The 21,186-nt window shown below is 38.8% G+C and overlaps 1 protein-coding gene across 4 annotated transcripts in view; it reads left to right on the forward strand.

The window, feature by feature from the left end:
* LOC126185023 (glycogen debranching enzyme) overlaps positions 1-21,186 on the forward strand; it is a 192,078-nt gene that overhangs the window by 141,804 nt on the left and 29,088 nt on the right. For all 4 annotated transcript variants that reach the window (XM_049927749.1, XM_049927752.1, XM_049927748.1 and 1 more), the window contains exons 17-19: positions 3,294-3,383; positions 3,466-3,643; positions 19,858-20,036. In XM_049927749.1, the coding sequence (XP_049783706.1) occupies positions 3,294-3,383; positions 3,466-3,643; positions 19,858-20,036 (447 nt within the window). The remainder of the gene's footprint in view (positions 1-3,293; positions 3,384-3,465; positions 3,644-19,857; positions 20,037-21,186) is intronic.

Consider the following 21,186-nt stretch of genomic DNA (forward strand, 5'->3'; position numbering starts at 1 on the left):
GCCCAGTTGGAGAGAGTAGCTTTTTGTTTGTGACACCCATTCACTCATGAAATGAACAAACAGTGATACATTGATACATGTTACCTGTTGAAAACCAGTGACAAGTGAGGAAGTGGTATTTATACTGTGGATTGGATATAGTAAATAGCAAACAACAAATACTCATTGACTCTGTTGAACTCTTTAAGGTTATTCATGACTTGTCATTTTCAGTCAACTGAGACTCAGAGATGTGTGTTGCTCAATATCTACAGGGTATTCAGATGATGGTCCTCATGTATGTGGAATAAGTCAAATATCTGAAACATATTTTCATTTAATAGGGAATATCAAATTTGTTACAAACATTTAAATGTATAAATACTGAGGAGCACAAGGCACTGATTAGGCTACTGTAGCCGCCGGCCGCGGTGGTCTAGCGGTTCTGGCGCTGCAGTCCGGAACCGCGGGACTGCTACGGTCGCAGGTTCGAATCCTGCCTCGGGCATGGGTGTGTGTGATGTCCTTAGGTTAGTTAGGTTTAAGTAGTTCTAAGTTCTAGGGGACTTATGACCTAAGATGTTGAGTCCCATAGTGCTCAGAGCCATTTTTTGCTACTGTAGCCAAGCATGATGAAACAGATATTAGTTTACAACACTTTTTTACATAAGAGTTACAAAATGAGTTGATTCTACCAAAAACTTCATCTGTGGAATATAAGGAGTTGGCTACCACTAAATCCCTTTAAAATGAAGTATTGGTTTGGAAGTGAGATATTTTACTGATGATAAATTCCTTTAATGAATGAATATACTTTCTAGAAGTTGTTAGAATTCTGTTTCTTGAACATGCCTCAGTTACATGTTCCTGAGTTCACACACCATGCTTTTTGACTCAAATAATTATGTTGTCTTACTGATTTACCACAAAAAATGATCGCTTTTGACATTACAGAACAAAAGTATGCAAAATATGCTAGCTTTTTTATGTTTACACCACTGAATCTGACAACATCCATTTTGCGAGTAAAGATTTATTTGAGTTTTTCGGCAGTAATGTGATTGTTGTATGCTGCTCCCAGATGAATTTATTATCAATTTTTAATTGCAAAAAAAAATTGACTGTCAACCTCTTCCATCTGCTTGTCACAGTATTTCATACATATGCTGGGAGGAAACCTGTTACAAGTTTTGAATGGCATGTAATGTTTGTTTTCAAAGTTTAGGTGCCCAGAATTAGCTAGGAATGATTTACTAATATCCTTGAAAATTACATTAGCCATTCTTTCTACCACTATATTTGATTTTCCATTTGTTGCAATATTTGTATAATTTCCAAATAAAACAAAATTGGCATCTGCTATTGCTACTAATGAATGTTCAGTAATATACATAAGAAAAATTAAGGGTCCTGAAATAAAACTTGGTGTTACACCACATCCCATTTGGATGATGCCTGATAGCTTAATACAGAAATCTTTCCTATTGACACTATATAATTCTTGTCTGAGAGATACAATTTGAACCATTTTGTAGCATTTTCTGGTGTGATATAATGTTGCATTTATTTAAGAGGATATTGTGTTTAATACCTTTGACTGGTAATACAATATACCAGTACCTTCTAATTTATTGTCTAATGGATTAAATACATTCTTGATGTATGTGAAAATAGCCTTCTCAGTATCAGAATCCCTTAGAAATCCAAACTGTGACTTTGTCAATATGTTATTCCTAGTCAGATGATTAAGTATGTGCTTGTATATTACGTTTCCTAAAATTTTCAAGAATGCTGGCAAATAGTTAAACTGGACAGTAGTTTTATGGTATTTCTTTATCTCATTTCTTATGCCAAAGCTTAATTACAGCATATGTCAGCCAGTGAAGAAATGTTCCAGGGACAGGCACCCAGTTACACAAATAACTTAAAGTGTTACTAAACTCACAAGAAGACTAATAAAGTTTTTAAGTGTCTTATCATAACCACTAAACCTTTTGTTGTTATTTCAATCATTTTGTGGTGGGCATTACTACTTCTGGTGTAGTGAGGGCCATATTCATATTATTAAGTTATTTATGATGGGTAGCCTGTGATATTCCATGACAGCTTCCACTGAGCCTGACAACCGCATCTTTTCAGTTACACTTATGAAATGATTGTTAAAAAGTTTTGCAACACTGCATACACCTGTTGTCAATGTATAATTTACTCTTAAAGCTATCTGCTACTCATCACCTCATGTTCTACTAGTCTCCTCGTTCACTGTGTCACATACTGTCTTTATTTCATTACCTGATGTGACTATTTTTGTCTCATAAAACATTTGCTTCAGTGTCTATATAAATTTCTGCAGCAACTTGCAGTATGCCTTGTAATCAATGATAGCAACAACATCAGAGCTTTCTCTGACGGACAGATGTCTCCTTTTTGTTCTACAAGATACATTTATTTCTTTAGTAACCCATGGCTTTTGTTGTAGAGTTTGGTCTAATCTGGGTTACTTTTAATTGATATAGTTTTCAAGTAACTTAGGAACATTATTTATAAATGTGTTGTGTTTTTCATTCATGTCACAAGCACAGCATGCATCACTCTAGTTCTTGTGTCTGAGGAGGTTTCTAAAAGAAATAGTCTTTTGGTTACTGTAAACCTTCCTGGACTCAGATATAATAGATATTGTATATTGATGAGTATTAACATTTAACATAGGAACGTATATCATGGTCTTAGAGGCCATTTACCATTGGTTTTATATTATAATTTTGTTCATTAGATCTTTCTGTAAAGATATATATACAAATATGGATGTTGTGTTTAGTAGGAATTCATACTTGATGATGATGATGATGATGATGATGATAATGATAATAATAATAATAATAATAATAATAATAACAATAACAATAACAACAACAACAACAACATTTGGTAACCTACAAATTTTACGCAGGGATTACAGAGGAACTGTATTGAAAAGCTGTTTTATAAAAGGAAGAAGATGCTTTTTAATGATGTACTGCATGAACTATAGTTGAGTTAGAACTCTTGTTTTCCCATACAATGTTGAGTGAGTAATATATTCTTGACACAAATGCCATAAAAAAGTAACCTGCCTTATTATTTGTTAAGAGTCTGATTAATACATTTCTTTTGTTTTCTCTGTGTTTAAAAATCAGCTCTTAATAACTTAACACAAAAAAATCCAAGTTGAAATGAAATCTGCTTACTCTTTTAAGTTGATATCTTTCTCAGCTCTGTTATTTATGATGTTGTTTTTTGAGTTCTGTGACATCTTTTTTTCCTCATTTTAACAGGATTTATGTCACTGCTTTGTGATATAACGCCAATCAATGATCTCGGACATCCATTTTGTAACAATCTACGGGAAGGAAACTGGATGATAGGTAAGTCCTTTATTCAGTATTGTCAAATGCTTAGAGTGCAAAGAAATGTGCTGTCACTCAAAGTAATACATTCCAATTTCAGATTATATTTCTCATCGGCTCAAACAGTACTCAGGCACTATTGAACTTGGTCTGTGGCTGGAGAAGAGCATGGCACCTCTAAAAGAAATTCCACGTTATTTGGTGCCAAGTTATTTTGCTGTCATCATTTCACTGACATACTTGCGCTTACTAAACCAAGCATGGAGTCTGATGTCATTGTAAGTTTATGAATGTATATAGAGTTGTATTTTAAAAAGCTGCTAAGTATGACTTCAAGATTCACTGTAGTAAAAGCTGTTGTTTAATAGAAGCTGTACATACTGCTTAGAAGAGCAATATCAATGTGTGCTTCATACAAACTTTGTCAGAAATATTATTTGCATTGAGTGCTAGTATAAACTTCTGAGAGCAAGGTATACTCAAACTAAAAGCCCCTTGATTTGTAGTTAATCACCTACCCATTTACCTACCAAACCACAAAACTCATACAAATGATTGGGCATTCAATCAAACAGGTGTTATACAGGGTGTCCCATTTATCTTGACCACCCTACATAACTGTTTGTCCAGATGGAAATTACAAAATGTTTCAAGCAAATGTTCTTTAGCCATCAGGGGGGCGTCAGTCAGCATGATTGCCTTTGCTGTAGCTTTGTTTTTTACAAATATATGAACAGTGGTATGACTTTTTCAAATGGTACCCTGTATTTTTTATTTGGTAATTCATTACCTCTGCTAAAGATCTATTCAAAAATGTATCACAGTGTACCATTCACTGGAACACAATGTTATTAATTACATAACACAACACTGACTTTGAGCTCAGGATCACAAACTCGTCCACTTGCTGGAGTTGTCAGAAAACAAATGAAAACCAAGTAAAATCATAATACAAAATTGACTTTGACTCTCCTGTACCATTGCCCAGGAGTAGAAGATGCTCAGAGTGGTGTCACTGGACACCGATACACTGGTGCACTCGTTGAATGAAAGAATTATTTACTGCTTCCAGTGCTGCCCGCTGAAGAAAATTACAAGCAACCACGATACATTCCTGCATATCCTCTGGAGTTGTTGGAATATCATGATAGACAACATCTTTAATGCATCCCCAAAGAAAATAGTCCAGAGGATTTAAATGAGGAGTCCTAGCAGGCCAAGCAACTGTTCCTCCATGACCATCCATCTGGCAGGATACCTTCAGTTTAGAACACAATGTGCACACAAGGAATTATGTGCTGGACATCCATCATGTTGATACCACATAAGCATTTTGGTTCTTAGCAGCACTTCATCCAGAAGAGGAAGAAGAATTTGTCTGAGGAAGTTGGCATAAGCTGTGCCATTTAGACTACCATTGATGAAGTAAGGGCCAATAATTGTAGTACCAAGCATCCCACACCAGACGTTAACCCTCCATTGATGCTGATGTTCCACCTGTCTAAGCCATCTTGGGTTGTTGCAGGACCAATAATGCATGTTCCTTGAATTTACCTGTCCTTTGTTTGAGAAGGAACATTCATCGGAAAACAGAATGTTGGAGAAGTAGTTCAGGTTGGTGAGGATTTTCTGCTGTGCCCACTGACAGAACTGTACACGTTTTTGGAAATCATTCTGGGCCTCATTTTTGACTTCCGATTGTCATGGTTACCACACCTGTGAGACCTGAAAGCCAGAACCCTGAGGGCACTGAACATCATGAAGTACCTTAGCCACAGGTCTTGGGGAGTGGACAGTGTGCATCTCCTTCAGCTTCATCGGGCTTTTGTACATTTGCAGCTGGACTATGGTTGCGCGGTGTATGGGTCAGCAATGTCCTCTTACTTGCGTATCATTGATGCTGTCCATCATGAGGGGATTCAGCTGGCCACAGGTGTTTATCGGATCAGTCCCATACTTAGTATCTCTGCTGAAGTGGGGGAGCTACCACCTACCATCTGGTGCCAGCTCTTCATGGTGCGACAGGTGTGTAAGTTCTTTGCAGCTCCAACTTCACTCACACACCAAACTGTTGCACATCCACCTCTGGAACGCCTTTTTTCCAACTGTCCATGAGCCACAATGTCATTTGGAATTTGCATGCAATGTGTGCTGGAGTCACTCAGTGTGGAGCAAGTATGACCCCAAACCCAGGGTTTTAACTGCCTGCCACCCTGGTTGCTGGAGGGCCCAGAGTGATTTTAGATTGGATGTGGTACAGGACAGATAGCACTCCTGCTTCCATCTTTAATCCAATATTCTCTGATATTATATCTGAATATCATGACCATGTAAGTGTTCTTATGGATTGGTCTAAGCAAGGGGCTCTGTAGGTTGGTCTGTTGTTTTTCCGGATCGTGTCCTCAAGGTCAGACTGCCTCCAGAATTTACCATCTTTGAGGCAGAATTATATGCAATCTTGCAAGCACTGGAGCAGATAAGGTGTTAGATTTCTTGTCTGCTCAGATTCTCTGAGCTTCCTTTACTCTCTCCAACAGTTTTACCCAGCAGATACAGTATCCCAGAATATCCAGGATGCCCTCCTACAACAACAACAACAACAACAACAACTGGAGAAGGAGGTGTCTTTATGCTGGGTACCTGGCACATTGGAATTACGGGCAATGAAAGGATGGATTGAACAGTGAAGGAGGCGTTTTGTGATCCTCTGGTATTTTGGTGTGCTATCCCCCTGCATGCTATCACCTCTCTATTGAGGTACAAAGTCATGTGTTGATGGGAAGATGAGTGGCTGGCAGTGACCGATAACAAGCTCTGTGTCATCAAGCCCACAACTCGGCCATGGAGTACTTCCTTCCAGCCACATTGGTGGGACGGAAGTCCTTCTTACTTGTCTTTGCATAGGCCACAGATCTATGACACATGGATTCTTACTCTGGCGAGAGAACCCTCCAATGTGTGGTACTTGTGGCCTGTAGATCACAGTGCGCCACGTTTTATTGGACTGCATTTTATTTGCTGACCAGCGGACTGCGGCAGATTTGCTGGCAGATCTGCCATCTATTTTATGTAATGCTCAAATGAATGTGGTTAGGGTTTTAAAGTTTTGTAAATTTTCCAATGTTTTTAACAGGAATTTAGGGAGATGGTCTTAATGTGTCAAAGAGTGGCTGGCTCATCTTAGATTTTTGTAAGTCAGTCATATTTCCCTGTGCTTTTCTTGTAGCTCTTCCATGTTAAATTTTCTCTGTGTTTTAATTTCTTGATTACCTCTCTTTCCTCCTAATTGGTTTTAGTGCATGTGACACAGAGTGACTGTGTGGTCACTTTGAGTGCATACATGTACAACACTTTTAGTTCATCTCCACATTCATTTGTTTTTATAAGTGTAAGGGCACTGATGACCTTGCCATTTGGCACCCATCAGATCTAAACACACACACACACACACACACACACACACACACACACACACACACACACTTGGAAACATCATGTGAGGAGTTTTAAGATTTGTTTTCAGAAGGTAGAGGGTATGCTACAAATTTTTCTTCTCATATTTCTTTGAAATCCATGGCTTGGCTTTTTGACTTGGTCTCATTATTGTCATGGTCTCATTTTTGTCATGCACATGTTATTCCTGTCACCATGAAATGTCAGATGAAAGCAGAATTGGACAGACTTCAGTCTCTAGGGGTGGTGCAACCTCTTATGGCTAGTGAATGGTTATTACCTCTGCTGGTTGTAGTTCAGAAGCTGTCAGGAAAATTTCGCCACTGTGGAGACTTTTGTACTAGTGTCAGTGTGCAGTTGACTGTGGATATATATCTTCTCCCACACTAGGAGGAGCTGTAGGTGAAAATATCGGGTGGCCAGTACTTTTCTAAAATTGCTTTGACTGAAGCATACCTGTAGGTTCATGTGGATGAAGAGTCTTGACGAGTTCCAGTTCTGAATACTCCTTGTGGTCTCTATCAATATTTGCCCCTTCCTTTTGGTGTTGCTAGGAGCCCTGTTATTTTCAAGTGATTTTTAGAAAAAATGACTATGCCTGTCCTGGGTTGCATTTATTATCTCGATGCTGTTGTTGTCACGGGCTCCTCCATGGCCAACCACTTGCAAAATTTGTGCACTTTGTTTTCTGTTTTACAGTCCTCAGGCTTATGGTGTAACCTCATAAAATCTCAGTTTTTTCCAAATTTTTATTGTTTATTCAGGGTTTGAAGTCCCATGGAATGCGGTTTGCCCTCTGCCAGACGACATCTCTGCTGTTATGTGTAGGCCTTGCCTCTCGTCCATGAAGGAGCTTCAGGCCTGCCTAAGGAAGGTAGCTTACTACCATAAATTCCTGCTGGAGTTGGCCACCTTGGCCCACCCATTGCGTACCTTGTTACATGAGAATGTACCTTTTTGATGGTGTATGGATTGTGAATGTGCTTTTCAAATGTTGAAAACCAAACTACTTTTGGCCCCCTTTTAACTATCTTCTGTCCAGATGAGCACAAAGTTGGCAACTGACACTTCACATTATGGCCTTAGTGTGGTCCTAGTGCACCAATATGCCAGTGGTTCTGAACAACCACCTCTAAATCTCCCACTATAGCCCAGCAGGGTTACTCTCAAGTGGAAAAAGAGGTTCTTGCCATATTCTGTCCCCTCAAGGAATTTTATGTTTTTTCTTTTTTTTTTGTATGGCTCCAAGTTTCACTTTAATACTGACTATAAACCCTTGGTTTCCTTTTTTAACCCTCACACTTCCTTGCCTGACAAGGCAGCGCACCGCCTACAATACTGAGCGCTGTTCTTGTCTCAATGCAATTACGAAATCCATTTTCAACCTATGTCTAAACATGCCAATGCAGATACCTTGCCCCACCTTCCTGTGGGTTCTGATCTTGACTTTGATTGTGAAGAATTGCTTTGCTTCCATCATGATACTGTAATGCAGGCCACAGTCTGGGGTTTCCCAATTACAAGCTCATGCATATTAGCTGTCATTGATGCTGACCCAGTTCTCTGTCAGGTGGTTCAGTTTGTTCAACAGGGCTGACCAGATAAACTGCAAGGTCAGGCTTCAGACCCTGTGTGGAACTATTTTTCCTTACAGTATCGCCTCTCTGTTTTTTACGGTGTTTTGCTGTTGTCCATGGAAGACCTCTCTCCCAGCATAGTTATCCCATTGTGTTACGGTGTGAGGTTCTATGTCTTCTCCAGCAGGGCCATTGGGGAGTTTCATGTACTAAACTGTTAGCTAGGAAATATGATTTTTGACCAGGAATCGATGGCAAAATTGTATGTGTTGGTGCAGATTGTGAGCAGTGTGCCTGATAATACGCAACTCCCAGGGAGTCTCTGTCCCCCTGGGTTGCTTCATACAAACCAGGGGAATGCATTGATGTTGACTTTACATGTTCCTTCTCGAATTCATATTTGCTCTTGGTTGTGAATACATTTTCTCAGTTTCCTTACATTCTCCAGTGTTGTCGATGTCAGCTGAGGTCACAGTTCATACATTCTTGAGTTTTTTTGTATTAAGAGGTTGCCTTGTAGCTTATTTTCTGATAATGGACACCATTACACATTTCCCAAGCCTTTCAGTTGTTTTGTTCCCGTCACGCTATTTGTCATGTTACTGCTCCACCATTCCACCCTCAATCAAATGGCAAGGCAGAATGACTACTGCCCATTAAAGTCCCAAATGATAAAGTTTGTTGTGGATTCTTCACCAGATGACACCCTTCTCCATTTTCTGAATGCCTGTTGCTTCACAACTATGGGGGAGCAGAGCGTGGCTGAGTTGCTTGATGGTTGGCTGACACGCCTGCTGCTCCACCTACATGGGCTGTACCACACCTGCCACGACTGGGTTCCTCTGGACATATCACACCAGTATCACTGCTGTGGGCATGAGGGTTTGGTCACCAGTGCACTGCTTTGATCAGCTGCATCCTCGCTCACCACCAGAAGCTACCAGTTCACAGGTATGGCCCCCGTCACCACAGCCTGCCCCACCACCCTCCACCTCAATCCTGTCGTCACCTGCTGTGGAGGTGTCCCCATCCCATTGGCTGCCCCTTCCGTGTGTTTTGTCCTGGGGTCCCTGCTTCCTGGTGCTGGGCACTGGTCCTCCTCTGGCCTCGGCTCTGTTGCTGCAGTCTGCTGTTTTGGTCGTCCACCTCCGTCGGCCCCCTCGTCATCATTACCTCAGCTGTCATCACCGGTGAGTCCACAGCCATCTCCTCCACACTGGGGTCTGCCTGCTGATGATGATGCAGAGATGGCAGTGGCACTCTCCTTCCTAGTGCTGTTGTCGGGCACCACGTGGGCCCACTGCCCTCAGCCACGTTCGCATCTTGACGTGCTCTGGCCCAGCACATTGTCCCATCCCTGCTGTCAGCACTGCCTGTCACCATTCCAGATCTGATGAATATGTCTCTCATTGGGCCATGGGCATCTCCTCTTTTGCCTCAGCCCCCTCTTTGTACAAGGGAGAGGTGTGCTGTATCTTGCTACTACTGCGAGTGCGCCAACTGTAGTATTGCTATGCATGTGTACTTAAATCAACCACCAACTGTATTAGTGCGGGCTGACCAGTAGAGGCCCACCTGCAGGAAGCATGCACACAGCAATGTTTCTGCTGCATGGTCTACCGGTGACTCGCACCTATATATGTGGGGAGCAGTGCTGACTCACTCTCACTCTGTTCTTTTTGTTTGTACTGATCACATCAATTGTTCTGTGTATTGCTTATGTTGCACCTTCTGTATGATTCTTTTGTCTTATTACATGTGAAGTCATGAGAGGCTTACTTCCATTATTGTTCAGAGGGTTATGAATAAAGACATATTTGTGTTACTTGGAATGGTTTCATGTATTACTTTGTTACTCAAATATGGCTAAAGAGATGTTTTACTTGCAGCTGCTTAGCAATAGATTAAAACACTGCATCCATAATGTGGTGCACACACATGCCCATCTCCAGGAACAGCTTGTTTTAGCACATCAAAAGCTTAAAGGTGGCCCCAAAAAGAGACTCGTGAAATATCTGAATGCTAAAATTATTGGAAAGAGCTTCCTACTTGACTTTTCAGTATTCATCTTGGCTGGAGAACAAGATTTTCCAAGAATCAGGTAGTGGCTTTCCCAAATCATCTGTTCTTATGAAACAGCTATGCACTAAGGCCATAAGAAGAAACAAGTGTAAAGTGCTGTTTCAAAGTGAAATTGCTAAGCGCAAAGTTTAAAGTAGCAACATATGACTAAATCAAACATTTCCTCATATGTGTCAGAACAAATTGTGCATCATTTTTGTGCTGCTCATTGAATAATGTGACAAATGTGACTGCATTTGGAATGCTCTGCTAATAAGTTAGCTAAACACTGACTGCAAGTCGCAAAAGATGGTGATATGCTGTAGTAGGGTTAACGGACATTGAAGGCTACAAAGGTGATCTGCTTGCTTTCTACAAATAACAGTTGTGACCTCAACATAGATCAATCAGCAGGGAATATCACGTAATAACTGTTCCAAGAAACACTAAAAAATGGGAAGTACTGAAAAGCAGCCAATGATTCTAATGAAAATGGGGGTATTCATTACTATAAAGGTTCATGAATTCTCATAAAGGAGAAGCTGAAAATATGCTTCCATGAAGTTAATTTCAGAGATACAATCACCACTAGTGAAATAAGAAAACAACTTTGCAGAATGTGCCAATTTGTATGCTCAATGACAGTTTATGTTTCGACAGGCACTTAGAAAAATCTCCTTATGAGCAGAAGATCCCTACTGTTTGTGGACAGTGATGACTGGGATCTCTCAGCAGCTGAATAGGATACAAAACTTCCTCCCAGATTAAAACTGTCTGTTACACTGAGACTTGAACCCCATTATTGACTGATCTGTCTGGGAATGACTGTAACATGCATTCACAGCTTCACTTCTGTCAGTACCTCTCTCCTGAATTCCAGCTTGGGTACTAACACACAGTTATGGTATGGCAGGAAGTTTCAAAACAGTGCACATTCTGCTGCAGAGTGAAAGATTCATTGTGTATAGGATATGTTGTAAAATTTCTAGACTCAAGGCTATTGGGTTATACTCTCACTGTGTCACAGATGGCATACAGGAACAGTACTGTTCCTTTGAAACCAAAATATGGCATCAATATTGAGAATGATGTGAATGGCAAAATCTGTTGCATAACTTAAAGCCTGGTCTAATAAGAAAGGGATTGTCATGCATATATTATCTATATCTCAAAAAGGGACAACTTCTGATACCAGCTGCATGAAGTTTATGATGCAATAATAAAATCTATCAAAGGGACTTGAGCCAGATGTGTTCCACACATTGTCGCAGTTGACTGCCACAAACCTGAGATGGCGCATGATCAACTTATACACTGATCAACCAGAACAATATGACCACCTATCTAACAGCAAGTGTGTCCATCTTTGGCATGGGTAACAGCAGCGACACATCGTATTATGGAAAAAATATGGCCTTGGTAGATCACTGGAGGGTGTTGGCACCATATCTACACACACAAGTCATGTAATTCCCATTCTGTGGATGGGAGCAATGAACTCTGACACCACATTCAATTACATCCCAGATGTGTTCAATCAGGTTCAGATCTAGTGAGTTGCGGGGCCAGCGCATCAACTGTGAGTCAGAGTGAGGTATTACAAGAGCTGCTGGTGCTATAGCACCTGTGACTCCTGCTGCTTCCACAACAATAGCCACATGTTTTGATGAAGGTGATTTTTTTGTACATGTTGCTGGTGCTGTGTTTCTAAAAGGCCCCATACATGAGTAAACCCAGATAATTAACTGACAAATAAACAAAATAATAATAGACTAACTGAAGTTATGTTTTACACTTCTCGTCACCAGTTTACAGTTTTAGTTTACTACTCCATCTGTTATAATTTCTAAAACTTTGCAGTTCTCCTCATCCAGCATGTAGTTGTAATCTGAAGCTAACTAGTAACACGAACAGCTTGGCTTGAAAAATACTATTTAATTCTCTTATCTCTGTGGCATTAAGATATGACAGCAATATGTGGCCCAGATGTGAATAGTTACACTCGTGTGAAAATCCCTGAAACAACAGTGTCTATCAGCTTTTGGCAGTTTTTCCACTGGAAACCAAATTCTGAAAACCTAAACTTGGGGACAAAATGGTGGTGCATATAATGACAGAGCTGTTGGAGCAACAAATATCAGCTCATTTCCAGCAGTTACTTCCAGATGTACTTTGCAGAACAGTTTAACAGAGGAATGCCAATTATAGAAGATTCAATGCTATCCTTGAAACAGTTGCAAGGACTGTACAGTCAGTTGTATCTGAGATTGATGGCTCCAGGTGTGTGAATTGCAGAGATATGAGAAGAACCTAACTGTGTGTGGGTGTGTGTTGCTTTGCTGGAAATTGTGAACTGTAAGACCTTTTAATAATGTCATATAGCACAGGGGGTCCTGTACCATATTAGGAGTAAGTTCAGTGATCCTTGGAATCCTGCTGCTGATTAATGACTATAGTATGCATTTGTAGTCCAGGTCATGACTCCAGGAGAGAAACAGTCATTAAGCTAATTTTAGTTCTCGCAGTTGTACAATCTGTGATAATGCTCATCCTTTTGGAAAGTAAAGCACCAATCATTGGAAGGGAAGTACGTATAAAAACATTCCCAGGATCCATTATTACTGGAATTAGGTTTTCAATTCACGGTGGAGTGTGTGCTAATATGAAATGTGAGTGATACCAGACTGAGCTGTGGAGCAGACCCTTGCCTTATGAGGACAATGCATGAGAGCAATCCATGATTGCTTTATGATCCACTTGAAAGTTTTAGTTTGCCACTTCCTGTATCCTCATTTCTAAACTGTGCAGTTCTTATGAACCAGCATGTAGATTTCATCTGTTGGGAAGCTCTGCATTACTATTTCTTAATGCCACTACAAATGAAGGACTTATTGTAAATGTAATAATGCATAAAGGTTACTGGACTGCTGTTACCTGGGTTAGGTTTCCAAATGCAATAAATGATTGGCAAGGAAGCCAATGTCTCTGTTCATGAATGCCTCACAGACAAACAGTCTTTCATCTTTCTTCTGTGTCTGGTTCACTTAAACTTGTCCGCCATGTATAGTCAAGTAACTTTTCCATTTTGAGCAATGAAATCAAACCATAGTATATGGTTGACTCTTGCATCATTTGTTCAACATGTTCAACAGTGTGCATGTTCAACATGTTCAACAGTGTGCATTGAGTAATCTGATGCTATATCCTGCTTGTGATAGTTTCAAAATTATGAAGGAATCATTAGATGAATGAAATTTTGTATGGGTGACATGTAAATATACAGAGCAATAAAACATTATGCCCAAAATCTGTTTCCTGTTGTCGGTAATGCTACACAAAGGAGTACATGCATGAGGTCTATGGCACAGCAGACAATAGTGATCAGTGTGAAGGTAGTGGCATACTTGTTTCTGGCTCTAAATTTGTGCCCTCTTTCAAAATAATTCCCTGCACTTCATTATTGCCATGTGTCTGTCATCTCATGGTGATGTACTTGTGGTCCACTGGCAGTTAATGACAATTACGATTGTATATAGCCTACCTCTTCACTGTAGGTAGTTACAAGATATGAAAGCTCACATAAATGATGAATTCATCCACATTCAAACACTGCAATTTTATAATAAGGTGAAGATGTAGTGATCTCCCATTTTGTGTTCACCTTCATTTGAAGACCATAAATATAATTGGTGTTTGTGCAGAGTCCTTTATACAAATATTTAACACAGCCACAGTATGTTGCTCAGCCTGTACAATTGTTAGCAATCCATAATTCTCATAACTTACATTTACAGTTTTCACAATCTTGTTCACATTTGGTTGTTTGCACTACTGTGTCATGTATATGTCAGACATGCCTGTCAGTGAACTTCACTTGATAAAACATGTCTCATCAAACTTTTTGTGACTGATGTATTGCTGGTATAATTCACCCAAAGAGAGATTACAGCTCCCGCATATTAGTTTTGCATTCATAAATTATGTTTTGTATAGATGTACTTGTTGGGAGGTCATTTATGAGGTGATACAGTTGTGAAAGGTTTTGATGTAGAATATGGTTCTTTCTGACATTGACTATATTTTCATTCATGTTTGGTAGAAGTGTGTTTTACACATCAGAAAAGAGGAAAAGATCAAGGTGTTCAGTAACAACTTGATCACAGTAATGACAGTCTTGCGAGTGACTGAGCAACAGCTGATTAGATTAGATTAGATTAATACTAGTTCCATGGATCATGAATACAATATTTCGTAATGATGTGGAACGAGTCAAATTTTCCAATACATGACATAATTAAGTTAATTTAACAACATACTTAAGTTAATATAACAACTTTTTCATTTTTGTGTTTTTTTTTATTTTTATTTTTTTAATTTTTTATTTTTTAATTTTTTTTAAATTTATATCTAAAAATTCCTCTATGGAGTAGAAGGAGTTGTCATTCAGAAATTCTTTTAATTTCTTCTTAAATACTTGTTGGTTATCTGTCAGACTTTTGATACTATTTGGTAAGTGACCAAAGACTTTAGTGCCAGTATAATTCACCCCTTTCTGTGCCAAAGTTAGATTTAATCTTGAATAGTGAAGATCATCCTTTCTCCTAGTATTGTAGTTATGCACACTGCTATTACTTTTGAATTGGGTTTGGTTGTTAATAACAAATTTCATAAGAGACTATATATACTGAGAAGCTACTGTGAATATCCCTAGATCCTTAAATAAATGTCTGCAGGATGATCTTGGGTGGACTCCAGCTATTATTCTGATTACACGCTTTTGTGCAATAAATACTTTATTCCTCAGTGATGAATTACCCCAAAATATGATGCCATATGAAATCGAGTGAAAATAGGCGTAGTAAGCTAATTTACTAAGATGTTTATCACCAAAATTTGCAATGACCCTTATTGCATAAGTAGCTGAACTCAAACGTTTCAGCAGATCATCAATGTGTTTCTTCCAATTTAATCTCTCATCAATGGACACACCTAAAAATTTGGAATATTCTACCTTAGCTATATGCTTCTGATTAAGGTCTATATTTATTAATGGCGTCATACCATTCACTGTACGGAACTGTATGTACTGTGTCTTATCAAAATTCTTGAGAGTCCATTTACAAGGAACCACTTAGTAATTTTCTGAAAGACAGTATTGACAATTTCATCAGTTAATTCTTGTTTGTCAGGTGTGATTACTATACTTGTATCATCAGCAAAGAGAACTAACTTTGCCTCTTCATGAATATAGAATGGCAAGTCATTAATATATATTAAGAACAACAAAGGACCCAAGACTGACCCTTGTGGAACCCCATTCTTGATAGTTCCCCAGTTTGAGGAATGTGCTGATCTTTGCATAGTATGAGAACTACTTATTTCAACTTTCTGCACTCTTCCAGTTAGGTACGAATTAAACCATTTGTGCACTGTCCCCCTCATGCCACAATACTAGAGCTTGTCTAGCAGAATTTCATGATTTACACAATCAAAAGCCTTTGACAGATCACAAAAAATCCCAATGGGTGGTGTTCAGTTATTCAGATCATTCAAAATTTGATTGGTGAAAGCATATATGGCATTTTCTGTTGAGAAACCTTTCTGGAAACCAAACTGACATTTTGTTAGTACTTCATTGTTACAGATATGTGAAGCTACTCTTGAATACATTACTTTCTCAAAAATTTTGGATAAAGCTGTTAGAAGGGAGATTGGACGGTAATTGTTGACATCAGATCTATTCCCATTTTTATGCAAAGGTATAACAATAGCATATTTCAGTCTATCAGGGAAAATGCCCTGTTCCAGAGAGCTATTACACAGGTGGCTGAGAATCTTACTTATCTGTTGAGAACAAGCTTCTAGTATTTTGCTGGAAATGCCATCAATTCCATGTGAGTTTTTGCTTTTAAGCAAGTTTATTATTTTCCTAATTTCAGAGGGAGAAGTGGGTGAGATTTCAATTGTATCAAATTGCATAGGTATGGCCTCTTCCATTAACAGCCTAGCATCTTCTAATGAACACCTGGATCCTACTATATCCACAACATTTAGAAAATGATTATTAAAAATATTTTCAACTTCTGACTTTTTGTTCGTAAAGTTTTCATTCAATTTGATGGTAATACTGTCTTCCTGTGCTCTTGGTTGACCTGTTTCTCTTTTAATAATATTCCAAATTGTTTTAATTCTATTATCGGAGTTGCTCATTTCAGACATGATACACATACTTCTGGATTTTTTAATAACTTTTCTTAATATAACACAGTAGTTTTTATAATGTTTGATAGTTTCTGGGTCACTACTCTTTCTTGCTGTCAGATACATTTCCCTTTTCCAGTTACAAGATATTTTTATACCCTTAGTAAGCCATGGTTTGTTACAAGGTTTCTTACGAGTATATTTAACTATTTTCTTGGGGAAGCAGTTTTCAAATGCATTTACAAAAATGTCATGAAATAAATTATATTTTAAATTGGCATCAGGTTCACGGTACACCTCATCCCAGTCTAACTGCTGTAGGCTTTCCCTGAAATTTGCAATTGTTAAATCGTTGACTGAACGTACTACTTTGGAGGACTGTTTAGTATTGCTGAATGGAGCTATGTCATATATTGTAACTAGCTGTGCACCATGATCAGAAAGACCATTCTCAACAGGCTGAGCATTTATCTGGTTAAACTTATCTTGCTCTATAAAGAAGTTATCTATCAGTGAGCTGCTATCCTTTACCACCCGAGTAGGAAACTCAATAACGGGTGTCAAATTGAAAGAACCGAGTAATACTTCAAGGTCATTTTTCCTATTACCCTCTTTCAGAGAATCTACATTGAAGTCCCCACAAATAATAATTTGCTTCCCCCTGTCTGACAGATAGCACAACAAGGAGTCCAAATTTTTCAGAAATAGATGAAAATTTCCTGATGGGGACCTATATACAGTTACAATTATAAATGTGCCTTTATTTAATTTAAGCTCACAGGCACATGCTTCTATATGTTTCTCTACACAAAACTTTTTTGTTTCTATACTTTTTGCACAGTGATAACTTTTGACATATATGGCAACTCCTCCTTTCTCCATATTTTCTCTCATTACATGTGCAGAGAGTTTATATCCACTTACATTTACCTTATCCATATCAGTAACAATGTGATGCTCAGACAGGCATAGTATATCTATTTCATCCTCAGCTTCTAAATCTTCTAAACAAACCAGAAGCTCATCTATTTTATTCTTTAAACTCCAAATATTTTGATGAAATATACTTACATTATTTTTAGTTATACTTTTATGTGAACCTTTCCTTATTCTAACATTTGCAGTACTCTCCTGTCTGACTTCCTCATTGTGCTTAGGCCTAGTTGCTATACCAGTGGTCACATGGTGTTCAGAGAGGCAGATTATGTCACCTGGGTTGGGTGACTTTAATTCATCAATGCAATTACCTAGGACTGAGATACAACTTGGTGGAGATAAAATTTCTGGTGATTGGTGAAAATTTATAATTGACAGCTGTGATTGGTGATCCAATGTGATATAATTGTGCTGTTTATTTTCTTTCCTAAACTGAAGATTTGTTTCAATCCTGACCTCTCGTAGAACTTGACATCTTTCTGTCTTACCTATCCTAAAAAAGGTGCTGCTCCAACACCTGTAATCACTGGTATTTTACCATTCATGGCAGTGCCTCCCCCCCTTAAATTTCCTGCTATTACCCCAGCCAGTTTCCCCTTCCCTTTCCTGTTGAGATGTAGGCCGTGCCTGGTATACTCCCACCTACTGAGAGATTCAACAGGAACCACACCAATATGAGCCGCCGCACCCGACCCAAGCAGCCGTTCCAACTCCAAATTAACTCTCCCAACAGAAGAGTTCAAATGAGGCCGGTCATGGTGTCTCAGGACAGATACAAATTCAACATTGGTGTGTCTCGGTGCCGACGTAATCTTTACCAGGTCACACTCTATGCTGTACCCAGGATCTCTGTTGATGCTGTTCCCTGGCCTCCCACAATAACCACGGTGTCTTCCCTGGTAAATCCTTTACAGAGTGAACCTAAATCCTCTGTCACCTGATCCAGACTAGCACTTGGTTTGAAAAAAATTGTGACCTGGTATTCTGGTCCTAATTCCTCCTGCAGAAGTTGGCCTACACCTCTGGCATGAGAACTGCCTAACAACAAAACTTCCTTCCTTTTCGATGGCTTTCCTACATTCTTTTTCAATTTCCTATTGAAAGTTTGTTGTGTCCTGTCTACACCTACTTCTGCTTGAGGCTCATCAGTTTCTAACTGAAGCAACAGGTCAAACTTATTTTTGACATTCATCACAAAACTGTCAGACTTAGTTCTAGGCCTGTTCCTTCTGCTACCTGTTGCCACTTCTCACCTCTCTTTGCCCTTCTCCCTCCTTAACCTGTCCAGATCTTCCCTAGCCTGATCTAGCTCAGCCTGAAGGGCAGCAATTTTCCCCTCGTGTTCCACTATCTTCCTATCTCTGCTGCAAATCCTACATAACCACTGATGAGCCTGATCCACTTTCCCGACACCCACGCCACTGCAGTCCCCCCAGTGAAAAAAACTACTGCATCCATCACACCAAATCCCGGAACTAACAATTCTACAGCAAGTCAGGCACTTCTCACTCATGGCAAAAATAATGCTTTAGCTAGAATAAATCAATTAAATTACCGAAAATCAAAAAAGACGTTACAAGAATTAAGCCTATTCACAAATGTATATAAGCAAGTTTCTAATTTAAAATTCCGCTGTTTTCCTGAGATCAATGAAGGTATATGCTATTTATTTTATATTTCACTCGATGGAATGAAAAAAAGGACAATTAAACGAGATAATTTAACTTTGATTCTCCAAAAACGGTACGAAAATTAGGCCTATAAACAAATGTATATAAGCAAGTTTCTGATATAAAGTTACGCTGTTTTTCTGAAATCAGTATTAAAACAATGAAGTTATATGCTATTTACAGTAGTTTACTTATTTGTTACCGAGAAATTAGTTAAATTACCGTGAAACAAGAAACAAACACGTTTACAAAATTTAAGCCTAAGCGCGACTTCGCGAAGTTACGATCTTTTCGTGTTTTCTGAAAAAATATGCAAAGAAAAGTCAAACCTTTAACGGCAAGACTAAATGATACACTAATGCATGTATTTAATTTGTTGTCGGCGTTAAATTAAATTATATTCCTGTCTAAATCACTTAACTTTCTGGAAATGGTTTCTGGCGTCACTTACTCGGCGGCCATCTTGGAACACTCTGAGACACTGTCTGCTTGTGAAGTAATAGAGGCTTTGTCTGATACTCAGGGACACTGGTAGATGTAACTCTCACTTTGTTAAAATTAATACTATGTCTCCACATGATGTCTTACTTTCAGATTTGTTAAGGATGGCTCAACTTTCTTGAGAGGTTTGGCACTAGGGTCTGTACAGTGTGCATCTGTTGTGCACTCATCACCATTGCCACAGTTATCACCAAATTTAGCACCTCCATTGCCACTAACAAGACTAGACAGTGAAGGAAAAGAAGTGCAGGCTTGTGTAACTCTTTCAGCAGGTATGTTAGCAATTGTTATACTTTTGTCTGTTATGATCAAATAAATGTTACTTTAAATATAATTAAATTTTTAACCCCACTAATTAATATAAAATCTAATAATTGACTTCTCATTTGACTGAAGCTGTCATGAAGGTTGTTGTGAACAGAGGAATATGTCTCCCTCAGATTATAATTCTCTAAAGTTTCAGACTGTTTCATTTAACAGCATTAGAACTAATTTTTCTGGAGTGCAAAAGATCTCAATTTAATTTAATTTAACTGTAAAAATCATAAATAGTATAGAGCTTTAGATCTCTGCCCACCCTTTCTGATGATTTAATGTTTTGGGGCTGTTTTTAACTACTGTGGAAAATATCAATATATTTTTGTAAGTAGTATTATGCCAGTGTTGTTTTTTTATTCTTTTCTGAACTCTTTAGCAGATCTTCCATCTATAATAAGATCATCTTCCATGTGATATTATTTCCATATTAAATGCAAAACGGATGGTGTGAAACAGAAAGCAGCACAGACTAGGCTTAGAGATATTGGTTGTACACTGAGGTGACAACAATCATGAGATAGCAATATGCACATATGCAGATGGCAGTAGTATCATCGCATACATTGGGTATAAAAGGGCAGTGCAGTGGCAGAGCTGTCATTTGTACTCAGGTTATTCATGTGGAAAGGTTTCTAATGTGATTATGATGGCACATCAGGAATTAACAGACTTTGAATGCAGAATGTTAGTTGGAGGTAGACACATGAGACATTCCATTTTGGAAATTATTTGGAATTCAGTATTCTGAGATGGTCAATATAGTGGCTGATGGCCTGCACTTAACAACAGAGAGTGATGGCGTTTGTGTAGAGTTGTAAGTGCTAACAGACAAAAACACTGAATGAAATAACCATGGAAATTAGTGAGAGACATATGATGAACTTATCCATTAGGACAGTGCACCAAAATTGGGCATTAGTGGGCTTTTGGAGCAGATGACCCATGTGATTGCCTTCGCTAACAGTATGACATCACTTGCAGCTCCTGTGGTCAGTAATGCTACACAAAGGAGTACATGCATGAAGTCTATGGCACAGCAGACACTAGTGATCAGTGGTGAAGATAGTCACAGCCAACAACTCAGGTGATCTTAGTAATCTTGAT

This window comes from Schistocerca cancellata, chromosome 4 (genome assembly GCF_023864275.1).
Source record: "Schistocerca cancellata isolate TAMUIC-IGC-003103 chromosome 4, iqSchCanc2.1, whole genome shotgun sequence".
NCBI classification, from domain to species: Eukaryota; Metazoa; Arthropoda; class Insecta; order Orthoptera; family Acrididae; genus Schistocerca; species Schistocerca cancellata.